Genomic DNA, 20220 nt, shown 5'->3' on the forward strand with positions numbered 1-20220 from the left:
TTCCTACCAACTCTGACACCATCCTGTGGCATTGTAACTTGCCCAATACTGATTAAATACTGAAGAATTTAGAGTTGGAAAGGGCCTCTAAGGGCCATCAAGTTCAATGCCCCCCAGCTCAATTTAGGATATCTAACAAGAGCATCCACCTTGCCTCTTCCCCAGAGCCTTGAAAATTCCTCTGTTGGGAGCACACCTTGCCTTCAAAGGTAGGTTTTTGGACACCTCTAATCATTGCAATGGTGCAATGACCAGGAAAGTAAATTAATATAATTATAACATCAATCATAACATCATAGCATCATAATTACTGAAAAGGATGCCAGCAGCTATTTGGATTAACAACAACAACAAAGCCTTTACAGACTCCTCTAATAGTAATCAACATGTGGTTTGGGGACAAACAGAACATTACAGCTCTGTTTAAGATGATGACTGCCCATGAAACACTATGAGTGGGATCCAGACTAAAGAGCTTATCACACCGCCTCCAGTGCCCGACTTAACTCTTCCGAATTTGGCTCAAATTCAGAAGTTAGGCTGATTTTATTGTACTGACTTTTCTCTTGTTGACTCCAACTTGGACCCTGTAAGTTGCTTCTGCGTCATTTTTTTCCAAATCAGAAGCTTTTGATTTTGAAAAAATGGTCACCAAAGCAACTTACAGGGCCTGAATTCAGCACTGGAGGCAATGGGAAGCCATTTGGAGAGAAAGTCAGTGTGATAAAATCAGTCTAACTTCTGAATTTGAGCCAAATTTGGAAGAGGTAAGTCGGGCACCAGAGGTGGTGCGAGAAGCTTCTAAGTTGGCCATACTACTATTTCATAGAAAAAGATAAAGACATATTAGCAATGCCTAATTTTACTTCAGTTAATTTCAGTGGGTTCAAAGTACATCTAATCTTCTATGTGGATGTGCCATCACTTTGATAATTTCAGGTCTTAGCAAGGAAATAATACTGTGTCCAGATATGTGTTGCAAATTACAACCAAAATCTTTCTCCCACACCTTTTGATTACTGTGGTCAGACAAGAGAAGGAATAAAACCTAGCAATGGTAAGCCCCATGTACTAATTGTTGTACAAAGAATTCAGAAAGTCAAATACTGTACAAAATTCCTTAAAAGCCTATAAGCAGAATGTTTCAGCAATCCCTTTGAAGCTCTGGAAGGTTATCTAAGCCTGCAAAAGCTACATCCAAGCAATATAAACCTAAAGTGAATTGCTTTCTTCAGCCCTACTATACAGCTTCTTTTAGCAAGGTCATTTAGAATGTGCAAGACTATAAAGGAAATATATGCTTCAAACTGTAATCTTGTATAACTACTATAGCCAAGGAAGGATTTCAGGTGACAGTGAATTACATTTACTCAATGTAATTTATAGAGATTGTGCAGTTACCAGCTCTGCAAAATATCAGATCAATAACGTAAGAGACATATGGCAATATAACCAACTTTGCCTGAACCAGTGACAGATGGATACAACAATGTCAACAGAATGTCCCTTTTCCTTTGCAGTGGGATATAAAGGGAATAGAAAAGGAAGAACTACTGCTACTTCTACTATTTTTTCCTATACTTCTCCCTTTTTTAGTATATGGTCTAGTGTCTCTGCCAAAAATCTGAAATATCTTCAGAGTGATAATGTTTGTTTAATAAATAAAAGGACAGTTTTTTTTCTATACATCTTCAAATATATCTTTCACACTACATGTGTGACTAGGATTTTGTGAGTCTATATATAAGACTAGATTTGCTATGTAGTGCACAAATGTGCTTGCACCGTAAACCTTACTGAAATTCCATACAGTACTTATAAGCCACAGTCCTCAGACAGCCCAGGCCTAGAATTCAAGACCTTAAATCAGTGTGATACTACCTCAGTGATGAAGGTGCAGATGAAGAAATCAACAGGATTTAAAAAAAATATATGAGCAATTTCTGTAAATTATTAGTAGTACTAAACAATTACATACATACTTACAGTACTATAAAGTTTAAAGTCTAATTCAGCTACTGCAATGGCAATCAAACTCCCATTTGCTTTGATTACATCTAGAAGAACAAAAGGATAAAAGCTATCTATTCTCATTTTCTCCACTTTGACAAGAACCTCCACACTGTTGTTTTTTCAGCAGTTCATTATCTATGCATGACAGTGAATGTATGTTCCCTACAAACCATCCTGTATCTTAATGCATCTTTTCTCTCTAACCTGCATCTCTGGTCTTGCTACCAACAATACAATTTTCTTGCATTCGTCACTGGAGAGCAATGCCACTGCTTCTTCCCGGTTCTGGACATCTTGGCCATTTATCTAGAAAACAAATGAAAGTGGCACATTAGTTTCCATTTCCACAATGTGAGACACAATATAGAGCAAATATAAGCTCATTTGTGGTAAATGTATGGACAATGAAGCTCACACAATGGGCTCATCTTCAGCCCCCTCAGTGGTAAGTGCCTTCACTCAATTATGCGCTTACTGTAAGAGTCATATCGATCGTTGAAGGATGGCGGACATCAGAGGAAGCAGTTATGTTCATAAATGTCCAACCTGCGCCCTGGCAACATACATCTAGCAACACAATTAACCAGCTCTTGACAGGTGACGTTCATCTTTCTCCGTTCAGAGTAATGGAAGTGTCACTCTGAGATAATAGTGCTGGTGGAAGCAAGACTGGTAATACTACAGCTGAAATCAGTCATACTGGAAGCTCAGAGAGAGCCAATTAGAGGTCTATACTATTATCTCTCACCAGGCAATACTCACAGGCAACTGCTGATTGCTGCTGTTTCATTTAATCATTTGATATGTGTGTGTGTGCGTAGTGTATGCGTACACACACAGAGACACACACATGCACCATACACAGTTGCCAAAAACCCCAAAAGTCTGTAATTAATGGAGAGTGGAATACCATCAGATTCAGTAGAAGTTTTGATTAGATACACAGGATGGTGCTACAAATGCATGCCATTAAAGTTAAAGGGCATAGCTATTGTAAAAAAATAAATAAAATCCCAGCATAAATAATGCTTCATTTCAGCATCTGAGCACAGCTGAGGCAATACACAGGCTGCAATTCTGCTGATGCACTACACTAGCAATTGCACCTTTCCAGGATTGTGCAGTGGTGCCAAGGAAATGTGTGTGTGTGTGCGTGTGCGTGTGTGGGGGAATCTGCTGGCTCAAAGTAGACAGTGAGTTGAAACTTGGTTAGTTCCAACTAGAGTAGGCCCACTGAATCCATACATTCAAGAGTGTACTCTAATTGGGGCTAACAATAGGATTCAGGCCTATTCCTCCAGTGACTTACTTCCTTAACATCTGGGTCTTTAGCCTTCCTTCTACTTCTACACTCCTTACAGCAGTGTAACTGTACTGACATTGTAATCCAGCATGATTCCAGTCTCAATACTACTTATCACCAGAATCCTCTTGGTGAATAATAATGGCATAAATCAAATTTATACAATCACAACTCATTTTTTGTCATTGTGGTTTGCTGTTGATGTGTGCCTTCAAGCTGTTTCCAACTTATGGCAACCCCATTACACCACGCTGGTTCTCACTGTGGTTTTCCAACCACAAAATGATCAAAATTTCCACCTATATATCGTTCAAATAATGCACCTAGAAAATCATGGCTATTTCCATATTGATGGAGAGCAGAGGGACAAACACATACAGATATTTCCTGTAGCTGGCTGGGTTTCAAAGACATCATCTTCAGGGACCTCCCAAGCACTTCCTTGGGTCCCTGCAGATGCCTGTTGCAATGCATCAGCTACAGGAAAACATCTGGATCTATCTCTGCTGAGCCTCCCTTCCAATGACACACAAATGGCAAGTGTCACTAGAAGTGTGGGTTTGGGTGAGGGAGAGACATAGGATACATAGCTATGGATGCTTTGCAACATGCTGTGCATGTGATTCAGGATTCCAGTCGATGTCTTAATGGATACAGACAGGTAATACAGGGAACAATGAACATCATACAGAATTGCTGCCAAAGCTGAAATACAAATCACTGTTCTTTGGCATGTAATAGCAACAGAAGATTGCAATAACTCTGTTATGCTTCAGAGCCAAATGTTCAATATCCAATTTTATCCATCCATCTTCTTTTGTCCAGATTTATACTCACAATTGGAAACACAAAAAAGAAAGAAAGCTATGGATGCAATTTAAAAGAGATCTGAACATGAAACCTGTAAGGACCATGTGACTTGTTGCAGCCAAAATATTTTAGGCAGTTCCTATCAATTCTCAAAGTATCTGAGTATGAATGATGGGTGAAGTTATTGGCTGTGCTTGTGCTGTAGTATTTCATAATCTGCCCAGGATTGCATGGTCATCTCCCCAACCCTTTTTCTTCTGGCACAGTTATGAAAAAGAGTTTAAAAGTTTGGTACCTAAATAGGATGGGATATTCAGATAGGATGTATTTTGGAACAATGAGATGTGAATTGCAGCTTTAAAATTACTATTGGGAAATGTAAAGACTACACATTTCACCACAGTGAACAGTTGTATCATGAACATTAATAGTGACTTATATGGAAAAATATGAAAAATTTTTATACATGTGGGAAGGACATGGAAAGAAACTATGTATTCTGAAAACAGAGCTTCACTTGACATAGATAATCCTACTTTTCCAGAAATAGAAATTTGTGTATAATAAAACTGTCAGCTCCCATTCCTCTGAGTTATCTCATCCACTAGAATGGGTATTGAGTCAGCACATTGTCCAATATGATGGGTACTTCTCATCCTACAGTACTTGTTCTGTATTAAACTTAATGATAAGATTCTACAACTCATATATCATATTGCCATATGGGTAAAACTATTAGTCTAAAACTCTAGATTTTTCTATCATTTTTTTCTATTTCTGGGCTTACAATTCTCAAATTAAAACAGAGGCAATGTTGCCATCAAATCAAATTTGAAAACACAATCAATTTGTACTATATTTAGTTTTTAGTACATCTAATAATTTACTTAGAAACACCTCACAAAAAGAGCCTAATCTCACACAGTTGCAGTCCAGTGTTCATGGTTGCCTGTATTCTATTATTGTGGACAAACACACACACACACACAAAAGAACTTAATCTGAGTATTGCTTTAAAGAAAAGATTCTAGGCCTGTGATTCCAAAATAGCATATTGTATGAACACATTAGAAATCCAGCATGATATAATGGTTGGACTGTTGGACTATGACTCTGGACACCAGGGTTCACTTGGCCATGGAAACCCATGAGGTGACCTTGGGCAAATCACACTCTCTGAATCGCAGAGGAAGGCAAAGGCAACCCTCCTCTGCACACATCATGCCAAGAAAAAAACATGATAACGCCTTAGGATTGTCATAAGTTGGAAGTGACATGGAGGCACACAACAACAACATGGACATACCAGTCACATTCCAAACAGGAAGTTGATTTATAAAGATGTCAGTTTGGGTCCAGCAATGGATTTTGGGGACTTGTAAAGCCCCCTCCCCCAAAGTGATATAGCTTCATGGAGCTCTGAGATCTCTCACAGAGTTCTGAGATCCCACAGAGAGCTCTGAGATCCTTAGCTTTCCTATTTGCTTGACTCTTCTACTCCCTCAAGACTTCTCTGCTATGTTCAACAGTGTCAGGAAGAGAGGAAGAAGTAAAACAAATTTCTTTCTGTTCACCTTCTTTCTCCTATGCCATTTACAGTAAAAGTAACTATATGCATATTTCAAGAATACACAGGTCCTGTAATGCACATGATCAGCTAGGATCACTGAGGGATCATCTATTACCAGTGCTTTCCAGTTATTAAATCCTAAACTTTGGGGTGGGATTTGCAGTCTTTGATGGTTTTTTGGATGCAAGGAGCTGACTCTCATTGCCTAGCTCAACTTGCATCCCTTAGGCCTGCCTTTTTGGCACAGGTCCAATCAGCTGGGCTCCCAAAACAAGAAGACAAAAGACCACATGGCGTCAGAGGCCTTTTAAAGACCTCTGATGGAAGGTTCTTGAAAAAGCCGGTCCTCCTCTACTGATTGGCCAGTTGGGCATGATGTAAGTTCTCATTAGCATATGATGTAAGCTCTCATTAGCATGTACCTCCCCCCAGCTTAACCCTCTGTGGTTTGAGAGGAGTCCTCAAATGACTGGAGGCCCAGTCATTACACGGGCAAACGTGCAATGGGATGGCATCTAGGTGGACATGGGAGGTACTTGGAGGTCACAGGAAGTGTGTTTGTGCCATGGTGTGCATGTATGGTGGGGAGGCAACAAAAAAATTACTCAGTGACACAGCTTATTGCTGTGCCATGTGGTCAGGTCACCTTGGGATAGGGTCTTGTGGGCAGCGGGATTTTCATCCACTTTTGGAAGGTGCAGGATTGGGATGCTTTTTCCTGCCCATCTGTTCTGGCTCTTTGACCAACAGAAGCAAAACTATTTTTTACCACATATGCAATTACACTTGGCCCTCCATATCCACAGATTCTTTATTCATGGTTTCAACTATCTGGGGATTGACAATATTCTCAAAAACATGAACATATTAAAAAGCAAATCTTGATTTTGCTATTTTATATAAGGGACACCATTTTACTATGCCACTGTGTTTACTGGGACTTGAGCATCCACAGATTTTGGTATTCATAGGGGTCCAGGAACCAAAAAGGATAACAAGGGCCTATGGTAAATGCTGATAAATTTAATCAGAATAATGTATTGAAGCTGGCACAGAATATCTGTTACATGACACAGGCTTTTTTTTTAATCATGGAGTATATATAGCTCAAAGAATTGTGTAATATCTGATATGCTGTCTTTGATATTTATACAAACTGGATTATTGTATAAATACTTTTGGGCCCATACTTTTTATATCCTTGGCTAAATTCATATCACCCTAACCTCCTGTGCTGTGATATATTTTCCCCCAACACGATTTGTCCATTGGAAAAAGAAATATTTCATATTCTCTACTGCACCAAGAAATAAAATAACATATCTTAGTGTAGGCCTTGATACCGAACCATAAGTTATTATATTCTTTCAAAGTAAGGGCCATTTTAGCCAGGCAGCTTGTAGATCCTATTGTGTCATAGAGATTTGTTTGATTCTCTGAGTTGATAGCAGAGTAAGAAATAAAGCTCTGTTTTCCAGCAAAGATGTTTCCTGAGGAAATGAAAGGACTGGTGGGATAGAATCAGATTGATCTTGTAACATTCAGAAGGCTCTTGAGGAAGTAGAATTAATGCCTGGCAGTTACAGGGTTGTTTGTACAGATACAACTTGCTGTTATCAGCAAGTACCACTATACAAGTAAATGGAAAATGAAGAAATTGCATAAATAGAAGAAGTGTGTGTGTGAGAGAGAGAGAGAGAGAGTGGGGGGCACTAAATGCATTTTTGTATGAAGCAGTGATGAAGGACAGGAATGGAAAGTAATAATTATTATACAGGGATGGCATATTTCGTATTCTGAACAATGAATATTTTGATGAACAGCAGATGAATACACTATTCTCTCCTTGTCCATGTGTTCTCAAGCTCTCATGTACTGTTTGAGAAGTGTAATATTGTATATATTTTCCTCGGTTTGAACTGGATCTTAAAAATGTGGCAAGGATACTACAACAGTTTTAAGTTTCTGTGGTGATACAGCAGGAGATCTATTACGTCTTTCCCTGGGTCTCAGAAAGCAGCATCACTGCTAGGAAAAGTGAGTTTTGGAATGGCTACACTGAGGGTGAATCTGGAGCTCCTTGGTTTTTTAAAAAAGGAAAGCACATGTATGCAATACTGAACCTGAATACTTTACAAATCACTAGGAATACATTGTTTGAATGCATAACCAAGCATAGGAAAAAAGTCCAGAGAAAATTCGGTAGTGTGTCATAGGGTGTTGATGTCAACAACTTTCCCTTCCTGTGTGTGATGCAAGGAACTAATGCACAACCAGACTCTCTGGCTGCAAAATAGTATTTTTGGTACTGTAGTGTGCTGAGTGTAGACATGTAAGCACCTCAAAAACAGGTGCATGGATGCACAGTAGTAATTATAATTGTTGCCATATACTTTGTATTTCACAACCAATAGAGAGAATATCTAGCTTGCAGAATTCCTAATTAATACATTACTTTTTACTCAGAAGGTTCTGACCACATGAGCTTCTACTGCTTTCTACTCCTATAGCTTCCCCCGTCCCTTGATTGCCCCTTCTTGGCCATTTGCTAGGCCCCACTCTGCTGGCACAGCCCCATCCTAATGCTGTGGGGCTTCCTTTTCTCCTCCAGTCTCATTTCATGTCCATCCATTTCCGTACTGCTACTGTCACTTCCAGAAGTTGGGAATCACAGCTGAGCTTCTTGGTTCCACATACAAGGCAGGGTATAAGGATAATTATATTGCAAACACAAGAACTTTGCATCACCACACAATGAAACCAAAAAAATTGTATTTTTTTTAAAAGAAGATACGACTCACTAGAAAAGATAATGCTTGGAAAGATAAAGGGCAGTAGAAAGAGAGGAAGACCACACATCAGATGGATATACAGTCTGCCCTCCCCATATGCGAGGAATCCATTCCAGATCCCCCGTGTATGGGGAAAAGAGCGTATGCTCAAGCCCCATAGGAAATAGTGGGGTTTGTGCTCGCAGAGGTGCACAGGGTGCGTGGCACAAGTACGTGCTCCATTATTTCTGACTAGGCTTGCCTTCCATGTGAGCTCAAAGCCGCGGAAGGCAAGCCTGCATATAAGGAGGGCTGACTGTACTCAATCAAAGAGGACACAACCCTAAGTCTGCAGGACCAAACAGGGTTGTTGAGAATTGGGTGTCTTGGGCCTGAAACAGACGGACCAAATAGAGTGGTTTGGAGGAGACAACATGCTTCCCTGATGTGGCCAGAAGCCACTCCAAGGCCACCTAAGGTGTAATGAAGCCACCAGCAAAAGGAGTGGCAAAAGGGCGCTCCTGCCAGTGGCTCATTTGGGATCATGGCAGCGTCCTGGCCTGTTTGCTTTGCCACTTCGAGATGCTTCATTCACAGGGGCACTGGAGGTTGAATTCAACTTGACAGCACTTAACATCAAAGTGAGAAAGGAGGCATATCATGACTTACTTGTAAAATCCGGTCTCCTTCCCGAATCCGTCCATCTCGGGCAGCAATACTATTTGGATCAACCTAAATGGGGGAAACAGCCAAAAGTAATTTAAAATATTTCAGCAGATGTGTTTAAGGTTTGAATCACTGACTTTTTCTCACTCAGAGAACTCACGGCCTCATTTTTATATATTTTGTTAGTTAGTGGAATATGTATCAACAAATTTACTGGATGAATTAATGAAGATGAGGTTGCATAATTTTTTCAAGTAACACTTTCTTGATCAGCTTAATATTGTTTATGTGGGGTCAGCTCCACATGAAAGGAGTACAAATGAAAGGATTCACGGATAGTGGTGGCAGGTGATGACTATCATGTCAATGGAGTGGAAAATCCATCCCAGGTCATCTGAACTTTAAAGGAACAATCTAAGGGTACAGAAGCTATTTTGAGGTTAAGGTTCAACACTTGAAACAGACAACACTTTAAAAGTTCAGAATAAAAACTAACAAGGTTTCACCACCTCACTGACATAGAAGTTAGGAGATGCCACCAAATGCTTATGTATCTGGGAAGGGTCCATAAATCCACCCACCAGCTCCCCAGAGGACACCAGACACCACATAGATCACCAACATGTCCACTGGAACTTTTAAGCCGGTAAGAAATTGAGGTGACTTTTGAGCAGTTTCTTATATTCGACACCCTGCTCAAAGAAGTGAAGAAGACTTGTGGCAAATACAAATAATGCCTGACCACTAAGTCAAAGCAAAATTTGTGGGTTACTGGGTGCGAAAAAAATAAGGACAGAGTTTTAATCATGAACGAGTTGTGTGTGTGTGTGTGTTTAAATAAGTGTTCTCTCTGTAAAGATTACTTACAAAAACAATTATTTTACATATGAAACAATATATCTATTTAAAGGGAATGCTAAATTATGAATAGATCAATAGACTTAATGTTAGTTTAAATTGGTTAATTACTACAGCATAAACAGATATTAAAAGTTTACCAGGGTCACAAAACCTGTTTCTTGAAAAATGACCAACTGTCATTACTCTGGAACTAGGTAACACTATCTATCACCCTTTTCTAGATTTCTATCGTAAGCCATTCATTTTGTCTTACAATGACAAGACCTATTTCTCAAAACAGCATTTGGTGTACAAGTTTTATCTTGTACAGATATTAGATATAATTTCCATATTGTGTGGTGTTGGAAAGAACATTATTTTGAAGTGTCTAATCTGAGTATGAAAAAGAGCAATTACATATACTTAAAGGAAGGGAGATTCAAACTAGAGCTCAAAACTAAACGACTTTTCAAAAATAGACATAGAGAACATCAGATGATCCTTGTATAATACCAACAAGTTACTTTTAAAAGTTAATGTCTACTGACTAATGCATTGGAAAGATAGCTCCTAGAATGTGCAGCAGAGAAAGAAGTAGGGGAAAAATGCTGCCAACGGTTGTTTTATTATTACTTTTTATTTGCCTCACTCTTCCTCTAGGAATCTCAGGCAGCCTAATCTATGGTCATGACTAGTAAGATTATATAAATTCATTTCTTAACTGGTTTCTGACAAGCATAACAACAACAACAACAACAATATTTATTTATAAAGCCCTTTCCACAGTTCTGAGTAAATCTAGATTGCTTTTCATACTTCAGGATTAAGTTGGGGCAAATTTCACAGAAAACATTTATTTTGTGCACAATGTACATATTCTTATGCAAAGATATTGGACTTGTCTTGTTCAGTATCTTGTTTTAGGGTAATCTACTTAATTTTTGCAAAATCTGTAGAAAACTTTTCTGTTTTTCATGGACACATGGATTCGTGCACAAAAACCCACATGTACTTTTCCTGCATGTGTTTTCTGCACAAAAACCAATATTTTGCAGCTGTTCTCCTTTTTCACAGTGGAGGATGTCTTGAGTTTAGATACAACCTTTTCTCCCCAAATTGCAAATAGTAATGAACATTCTTCATATTCCTATCCCAGCCTTATGCACTCAGACAGCAGCTTTAGAGTCTTTGCTTCAGGAAGGATGCAGAATGGCATCAGAACAGAAAATGGTCCAAGACAACATGAATATGAAGACTGGAGACAAAGGAGGAACATAATGGGTGAGGCCCCTCCAAGGAGAGGGTCACCAAAGATAGACAGCAGAGTATTAGGGACACCAATCACTTACTCAAACAGAAAGAGGGAGTAGGCTTAGAAAGTGACTACATATCTTTTTTCTCACTCTTGAGATTTATCACCTGGACAGATGGTTGCATAAATGACAGCTTAATATTTATTAACTTTGGAATATCCCTCATTAGTAAAAGGACTATTTTTATGTGACAAGAATATTCACACATTTTCTAATCATCAATGAAAAAAAGGTGTCTGAAGAGGCAGAGGAACTGTAGTGAAAAACTGCCAACAGCTATGAAGCTTTTTTGCCCTGTGTAAGAATGAAATCACAGGGGATTTTTTGAACTTTTTTTTTTTTTGTTGCAAAAAAAGTTTTGCAGAGTGCTTTCGACTTGCAAAATAATTCTATTTGCAAAATAGTATGGTTTGGCACAAAAATGTGTATGTGTGCTAAAATCCTTTTCATGTTTAAAGTACACACATTTGTAAATATAACTGAAACATGAAAAAACATGATTTGAGGGTTTCTGTGTAAACTGCCCACACAAGTGTGTGATCATGACCAACTGGATTTTTTCATTTGCACAGATGAAAACAAAGGCGGTTTACAGACCGCCCTTTTGGGGCGGCCTGTACCCGCCTCTTTCCCCGCTGGATCAGGGCCTCAGCTGTCACAGTGGCAGCCTCTGAGGCCCCAATCTGCCACTTTCCAGGCCGTGGGGAAGCGGCAAAAGACCGCTTCCCCGTGGCCTGGAAAGGGGTGTCCTTGGGGCTTCATGTCCCAAGGACACCCAACAGTGGTGGGGACGAAGAGAAAGGGGACGCTTGGCCCCTTTCTCATTTGTGTCACTGGCGCAGCCGCATAAAGGCTGTGCACTGTGACACAAACCTGGAAGGAGCTCCGTTTCGGAGCTCCTTCTGGCGCCACGGAAAGGGCGCCCCAGGCACCCTCGCACGGCGCCAGGACATCACTTCCGCTCCGCTCCGTTTGGAGGTGGCGCGGTCGTGACGTCCCAATGGCAGCACCCATGTAGAATGGGTACCACCATTTTGTACGTACTAGGTACGTACTAGGGTTAGGGCGTCCGGAAAGGACACCCTTTCCTAACCCTAGTACGTACCTAGTACGTACTTTTTGTGCGTCTGTAACACGCCAAAATATGTGAACATTTAAATTCTTAGACAAGAATACACTTTCTTAAAATGATGTTAAATATATGTATCTATTTCAATTTGATTTTGGAATGGGCCTTCACTGAAATGAATTTTGAAAATCTACAACTTGGATAACTCTTTAAACAAACAAGACATTCCAACATTTTTCAAAGACATTTCTAGTTTTCTCCCTCTTCTGAAATTGCCAATTTAATTGCATTGCAACAGAAGCAAATAGATATAAAAAGCCTTCCTAATGTTTCACATCCTTTTGGAAATTAATAGCAATTTCAAGCAATGCTCAAACCTTTCCGGCACTCTTCTTAATATTAATGTTGCATTTGAAACAAGCACATTGATCACACTTGCAATACAGTTATACAGCATTGGCAACAGTTATACAGCATGGGAAACATAATTTTAGCCAGACTGCTAATTGAAAAGGACCAACCTTGGGAAATAAATAGTTGGGCTACATAGTATTTCTTCTTCCCTCTCCCAATGTGTACAACTGTCACACATCTTTACCTCACTGATATAGATTCCCGTGTCTTCTTCATCATCGGTACGATAACAGACTGTCAATCCAAGCTTTTCCTGACTGCTAATGCGACAAAGCTCAACTTCCTGAAAAAAATGAATTACAGTAAGATGCTTATTCTGACAATAAAATATGCCACAAACACTAGCTATATACTTGTACATAAATTACAAGACAGAATTTTACAAACATATAATCTCTATTATTGGCTTCAAAGCTCAGACATTTTTTGGTTATAGTGACAATGATTGTTATTTAATATTGCTGCACTTCCAATTTTCTTAGTAAAAGCCCTCTTAGAAAAATAGACTCCCAAATATACTAAAGTTGGAAGCCATTAAGCAAAATTTGTCATGTACTCACTGGTGCCAAAAACAGAATGGAGGACTGACAATATATTATAGAGTCATTTTACTTCTATCAAGCCAACTATTGATTTATAGGACATGGGAAAGACAGAGTATTCATCAATCAATCAATCAATCTCTTGTGAGTGCCAGTCTTCCAGCAGCCACTTACACCATAAACAAAAATTAGAGTTACCTGCCAAATCACATAAAGGACATAGTACATTGTTAGGTGTAATATAAATAATAAACAATAATTAGAAAATGTAATTCATTTCACAGGCTATGGTTTTGTCTTAACTTTTGTCTTTTAAAGTTCTACGATCTTAAATGATCATTTTCATCAAGATATGATGCAAACACAGGGTTGCGTTGGATATTGTGTAATATATGCATGAAGTGAGACAATGACTTGCACATTCTAGTTTTAATAAAATTTGTGGGCTTGAAGCCCACCAAAAGGAAAGTTGTTGAGGTGCAATGGGCAGGATCCTAGACCTGGGGAAAGTTCATTTACAGACAAGTCACCAATCAGCCACAAGGTGCACTAAAATGGGCCCACAGTGTTCTCACAATTGTAATATCACAGGGGGTGGTGGAAACAAGCACTACCTTAGAGAAAGCTGTAAAAAGAAATAATGCATCTCAGTCTTCCTCTTACCATGAACTGGGCCAGATAGTTTCCTTTGGCATACTGAGCATTGACCACTGATCCAGAAAACTTGGGTTACTATATTATTCCATATAGAGAATGCAGAATGTAACTCTCTTGGCAAATATTTACATTGTACTGAAGCATTGTAATATTTTGCTTGCTCTCACTTGTTAGAGTTGATAAATTATCTATGCTGAATCTCTGTGTGTGTATGTTTAAAACTTTTAAATTCAAACATGGCTATATTTCAGAGGAAGGAAGTGGAAAAATCACTTCTGAGTATTCTGTACCTAAGAAAACCCTACGAAATTCATGAGATCACTATAAGTCAACAGTAGCTTGAAGACACATACATACACACAAACCAATTGTTAGCTGCCACCACTCTGTACATGTTCTTCTCACACACTGCTAATATGACATCAAATTGCATGAGGGAAGGGAATGAAGCTCTCTTCCAGGCCTGTCATACATCTCTAGCATCATTCACCTGAGAGGTGATGTTCTTAAAATTTCTGTTCCTGTTTCATGTATGAGAAAGGCTTTCTTCAAAGAATAAAATGGGGCTAGCCTTTCAGTGGCTAGTATGAAGAGCAGTGGAGAGGATAATGTGATAGTTTGATTGAAATTTGGATTCTTTTTAAATTTATGTAGGTACATCAGTTCTTAACCTGAAATATTAATAAAATAAAATGCACATAGTGAAGAGCTGCCTTAATGTATTAATTTTATTAAAAGTGCATATCCCAGCTAGTCTGTCTTATGGTTAGGGATTATAGATGTTGCATTTTGCAACATCTGTAGTTTCCCCAGGATGGGGAATGCTAAAGGGGGAGTATGGTGTTTTGTTTTGTCCCCCCCCCCCCCATTGTAAATCTGCATGGAATAGAGGAGAAATGTACAAGGTAAATTTTTCAGCTACGGAAAGTTTGAGATGTACTTTTCTTGAGGGAAAATTGCTGATAATGATTTTTTTTCTCCCATTATGAAATAATGAATTTGTTCAGTTAAAAAAAACTCGACAAGCCCCCTACTTTCAAGGCTTAGCAGAGATCTGATTTTATTCTGTATTGGCCAAATTCAGTTTGACACCTGATCCCCTGTACCACACTTGCCACTTACATAACATCGATTCCTCCTTTTCTATAGACAAGTTCAGTTGTAGGATTTTCTGTATTCCTACACACATTACAGTGAACATAGAATTCTCAGTATTTTGCCACAAAAATGACCTTTTGAAACAATTAATTAAATGACAATGACTCATACTGTGAAGGATGGGAAACTAGGTAAAGGTCATCTTTTCCTTCTGAGCTGAAAAGGCACGTTCAGCAGAAGAGGTTATTCTCTAAGGATAGGAGAAGAGGTTAAATTGCTCAGCCTCCAGGGTTATAGAACAGTGGGTTGAGGACTGTAACCTTCCATTACTAGGTTAAAAGTCGTTATTCCCTCCAGCAACTAGGTTAATACTGCAATTTCTTCAGGTGATAGAAGTGTAGGTTGTAAATGTCATCTACTGTGTTAAAACTTTCTTTGACTTACTTCTTGAAAGAAAAAGACTCACCTGAAATAGTTTGGGGGCATTGTGAGAGTTTGCTATATAGAGCCACTAGAGAAGTATGCAACTATACTGTGTATATACATATATGCTTTTATGTAGTAACGTTCAATCAGCAAATAGTTAGTTTTGCTGTATTGCCTACATCTTTACTTTGTAGGAAAAAATACATCAAAGCTTACATACATTAAAGAAATATCTCTTTTATACCTATCCGTCACAGGGACAGACACTTTTAGTCCTAATGAAGATGAGGAAAATGGCAATCAACATGAAATGAATATGACAGAATGCTCCACAGGGAAGCAATGCAAGCTATATTCATATTTGGATACATCTTTATTATTATCTTTATTATCTAAGTTTCTGTTGAGGACCTCATCTGGGAACAAAATTCTGCATTAATTCAGCAATCTTCTTTTGCTCTGAGATTCAAGAGTTTAAGAATGAAAATAAACAGGGGAATAATTAATGTGACTTGATCTATATACTTCTTCAGTATCTTGAAATAAATAGGTAATAAATAAATATCAAACCATGCCTAATAGTGTATTGGAAGGATGTTTTTCCCAAACCAATTATGAACTTTGTTTGTGTAACTATGGAGTGGTATAGGACATCTACATTATTTACAACTTTATCCCTATCATATGAAATCACAGGTAAATCTTCCAAACTCATTTTGTTAGAAATATTTTTATGATCCTCTTCCTCAAAATTGTTCACTGGGTACTGCATAAAGTTCATAGAATTATTCAGGCAGTAGTATATTTCATAGTACTCTGAAAATTACTGCCACACAAATAAGGGCTTGTTAAAACATCTGGCCTAGTTAGTAGTGCAAAAATGTTAGTAAAATGGCAGTTACACACTGTTTAAACTTTTATAATAGGTAGCCAGTACATAACAAATAGATCAATGCAAAAGCCCCAACTCTTGTCCACTTGAAATCTTGCTTCCTTCCCTCCAGATTTTATACATTCCAGATCCTTTTTTTTTTGCAATCACAAAGCACAGAAGCTTGTTTTAGAAAAGAAAAGAAATGTTGCTTTGTCAAAGGCTGAATTCTGCACCCAATACAATTTTGTGCTCTTCTTTTCACTTCTACTGATCAAGGACTACAAATGTTGTCTTCAATCAAGGAGTGATACTGCCCCAAATCAATTAAGAACTATATTTAGACATGGAAAAAAAGTCTAGTCCTTTCTCTTCTCATCAGCATTTGGAATATACCTGCCTTTAATCTGTGGATTCAAAATGTGCTAAATCGAACTCCACTGTATTTGCAATAAAACTGAAATATTTATTTCCGTCAGTTAGCAGAAACAGGATGTATCTTGTTTCATAAATGTTATTCTCTATGACAAATTGAAAGCCCACTTTTTTTCAATCTCATAATATATAATACATGGAGGCTGAGACTGCAAGACGCCCAAGTAGGTGTTGTGACAACAAACCAGCCTATCCTTTTAGAACTTGTTTCTCTTCAAAAGCATTAATGATTTTAAAAAGCAGTAAAGAGAAGCCAATTTCCTTTATGTATTAATGGCAAGGAAACAGAAACAAAACAGATACGTAGGAAATAAATTCTTTCCCTCCACATGAACTAATTTCCTTGTACCAAAAGTGTACTATTATCCTGCACCACCTCCACAATGGCATGACCATTTAACAATGTACAAATGACTTTCCACTGCAACTGTATGGATAAATGAAAAAATCGATGCTACACCTACACTGCAGATTTAATCCAATTTCACACTGCTTTAACTGCCATAGCTCCATATTATGGAATTCTGGGATATATAGTTTGGTGGGCTGTTTAGCCTTCTCTGTCAGAAGGCTCTGGTGCACTAACAAACTGCAACTCTCAGGATTTCATAGGATGGGGCCATGGCAGTTAAAAACATGTCAAAGGCTGAATCTGTGGTGCAGAAATAATGCAGTGTGACAACGCTTTAACTGCCATGGCTGAATGCTATTAAATTCTGGGATTTGTAGTTTGTTGTGGCACCAGAGCTCTCTGACATAGAAGGCCACATATCTCACAAAACTATGAATCCCAGAATTCCACAGCATTGAGCCATGGCAGTTAAAGCAGTGTCAAACCACATTCATTCTGCAGAGTAGATGCAGCCAAACTGCATCAATTCTGCAGTGTGGTAGCAGATGATTGTCCCTTGCCCATAGTAGGTAGTGGGGAGAGAAGATTTTTAGATCGGTGTACACCTTGGCACCTCATTGTGGTGGAGGGTTGGTCTCTGGAAATGCCTCCATGGGGTAAGTGACTGGGGTGTGTGGGAAGGAGACTGTCCTTGGGGCTTGTCTGGGGTTTACTCACCCTTACAAAGTTTAGTGACTTGGGAGGGAGATCTCCAAGTTTTGGCCTTCCAAAGATGACTGGCCAAGGTATCAACCAATGGCCTTTCAGATTGCCCTCGGGGTCTGATGTTATGCCCAAGGGATAGCTGGGAGGTTTCGTACATTGATATCTGGGCCTCAGTTGGACTTGGACCAGGTTGCTCCCCTCTTGTTTATCTTTTTGCTTATTCCCAGGCCTCAAACATTAAAATAGGTTTTTAGATCAATAAATTGACCCTTGTTTGATCCACTTATTTGTGTCTGGTCTTTTTATTTCATAGTTGGTCAACAAAGGCATGTTTAGTCAAGAACTGGCCCTCCGCACTTGTGCTATAGACTTTTTCAGATCTGATTATTCATGGATTTGATTAATATGTTCACTCTAGGAATTGCTGGATTGATGCAAATCTTTCAGGAAAACTCAAGGAAAAAATGGGTATTGATATCCCAGGTTAAGTAAGTTTTTTGGTAGCCCAAAAAAGTGCATCGAGTGCATTCTGGGCAAGTGTAAACACAAAAGAAATAACCTGAATTAATCCTGAATTATTTCTGTACTGTAAATGGGGTTTTAGGATGGGGAGGGGGCTAAAAAGGAAATGTTTAAACCTGCTCTTCCTGCGCAGTGACCCCATTTCTAAAGTAAGGGCCCCACAGTTACTTTAGAGGGGTGAATGTAGGTGACAAGCTGCATATGATTCCAGATCACATTGCCTCCCAGTTGCTCCCCTGGCTTTAGAATGAAGAAAAATAAGAAAAGAAACTGCACACTATGTAATTATTGTAACATACAGCTGAACATTTTGTAACTATAGTCAGAGATGTTTAGTTTACTGCAACATATGCATGAAGATTTTTTAGCACACATATACAAGGTCAAGAAAGTCAATGTTGAACTCTAAACTGTGCTATCTCTTGATGCTATGTCTTTCCTTAATTGTGTTATAGATTATATTGCCATATTTCTTATAGCTTTAGTCGTTTTTGAGAACAGTGACCCTTGCCCTCTTAATGTTGAGCTGAATTTCTATCCTTTAGATATTCTGACTATAGGAGGAAATATGTATCTTAGCATTTTTACAGCATTTTGCCTCGTTACTCCTGGAGCTTTTCTGCTTATAAGAATTTACAGTTTATCCTGCCAAAATGTCTATAGAGACTTGGCAAAGCTCAAGATTTTTTTTAAGCCTACTGAAATGCTTCACTTGTGAAAACAACTTAATGAAATCGTCCTCCCTTTCCTCTCTAATGCTCCCAGTGTGTTATGTTATGCAGATTTTAGTGAGACAACCCTATCTACAAGTATTTGTGGTTATTTCAATGGAAATAGAAAAGTTATGGAGCAAGACAGCTGAGATGTAAACAAGCTGGAACTGCTGGCAGCTGTGCAGTTAACAAAATAAAATTGCATTTCCTGCTGTCTTTTCACTTATCAATTTTGACAGAAGACCATTCTGCCTTCTTATATGCAGTGCTGAAAAGAAAAATCACATTGGTTGCCAATTTTACCAGAACTGAACTAGCTGCTGTTTCACATGATATCCCCAAAATTAGATTCAGAAGTTTAAAAGTGGTTCATATCAATTAGACATAAAATACAGATATACCTCACTTAATTAAGTAGATATGTTCCTGGGCACTACTTCTTTCAACAGACCATTTGGTACCAGAGACAGAAAGAACATTGAAAGAATAGTCCTAAGTTCCTATACCACAAAAGAAAAGTAGTTCAACATGTTTCAACAAACTTTTTATTCACCCTAACAAAATACACATATGAAATGAAAATCCAGGCCAGATAAGCCTTGAATAAGTTAACATAAGCAGTTGAACTTTCTAGAGGTCACTTGCAGGGTTCTTCCAAAATGTATCAAGTTATGACTGTTTCTTTTTCCAGCCGACTCTTTTCTTAAGATTTCTACTTTGGTGACAAATGTATAAATCTATGTTTTGTTAACATAATAAGGTTAGCTGCAGAAGCAGGCTTATCTGTCCCTTCCCCACCATCTCTTTCCATTTAGCTGCCCATGCATGCTTACTAAGGGATTCTGAAAGCAGCTGGGGTTTACTTTGCCCAATGCAGGCAGGCACAGATTAGCTAGAGTAGATCCCATACTTTTCCAGCTTAAGTTGTAGTGCATTGTTTATTGCAGACATGCTGCTGCAGCATAGCACCAAAGGTCTGAGGGCTCATTCCCACTACAAAATAACCTGGTGTGGAAACCAGGCTATTTGGTGATTGAGTCTCTGCAGGGCTGGTTACTCCACGTTTACTCCCCTTTGTCATTCACACTTGAGGGGGGAGAGGAAGAACGGCTGTCATGGAGAGAGGAAGA

General features: G+C 38.7%; 1 protein-coding gene across 1 annotated transcript in view; it reads right to left on the reverse strand.

The window, feature by feature from the left end:
• PDZRN4 (PDZ domain containing ring finger 4) overlaps positions 1–20220 on the reverse strand; it is a 148214-nt gene that overhangs the window by 9195 nt on the left and 118799 nt on the right. Inside the window, exons 4-6 of the mRNA XM_042466458.1 lie at positions 12954–13052; positions 9137–9199; positions 2218–2319 (exon numbers count right to left, since the gene is read on the reverse strand). Of these exons, the coding sequence (XP_042322392.1) occupies positions 2218–2319; positions 9137–9199; positions 12954–13052 (264 nt within the window). The remainder of the gene's footprint in view (positions 1–2217; positions 2320–9136; positions 9200–12953; positions 13053–20220) is intronic.

The sequence above is a fragment of the Sceloporus undulatus genome, chromosome 5 (genome assembly GCF_019175285.1).
Source record: "Sceloporus undulatus isolate JIND9_A2432 ecotype Alabama chromosome 5, SceUnd_v1.1, whole genome shotgun sequence".
NCBI lineage: Eukaryota > Metazoa > Chordata > Lepidosauria > Squamata > Phrynosomatidae > Sceloporus > Sceloporus undulatus.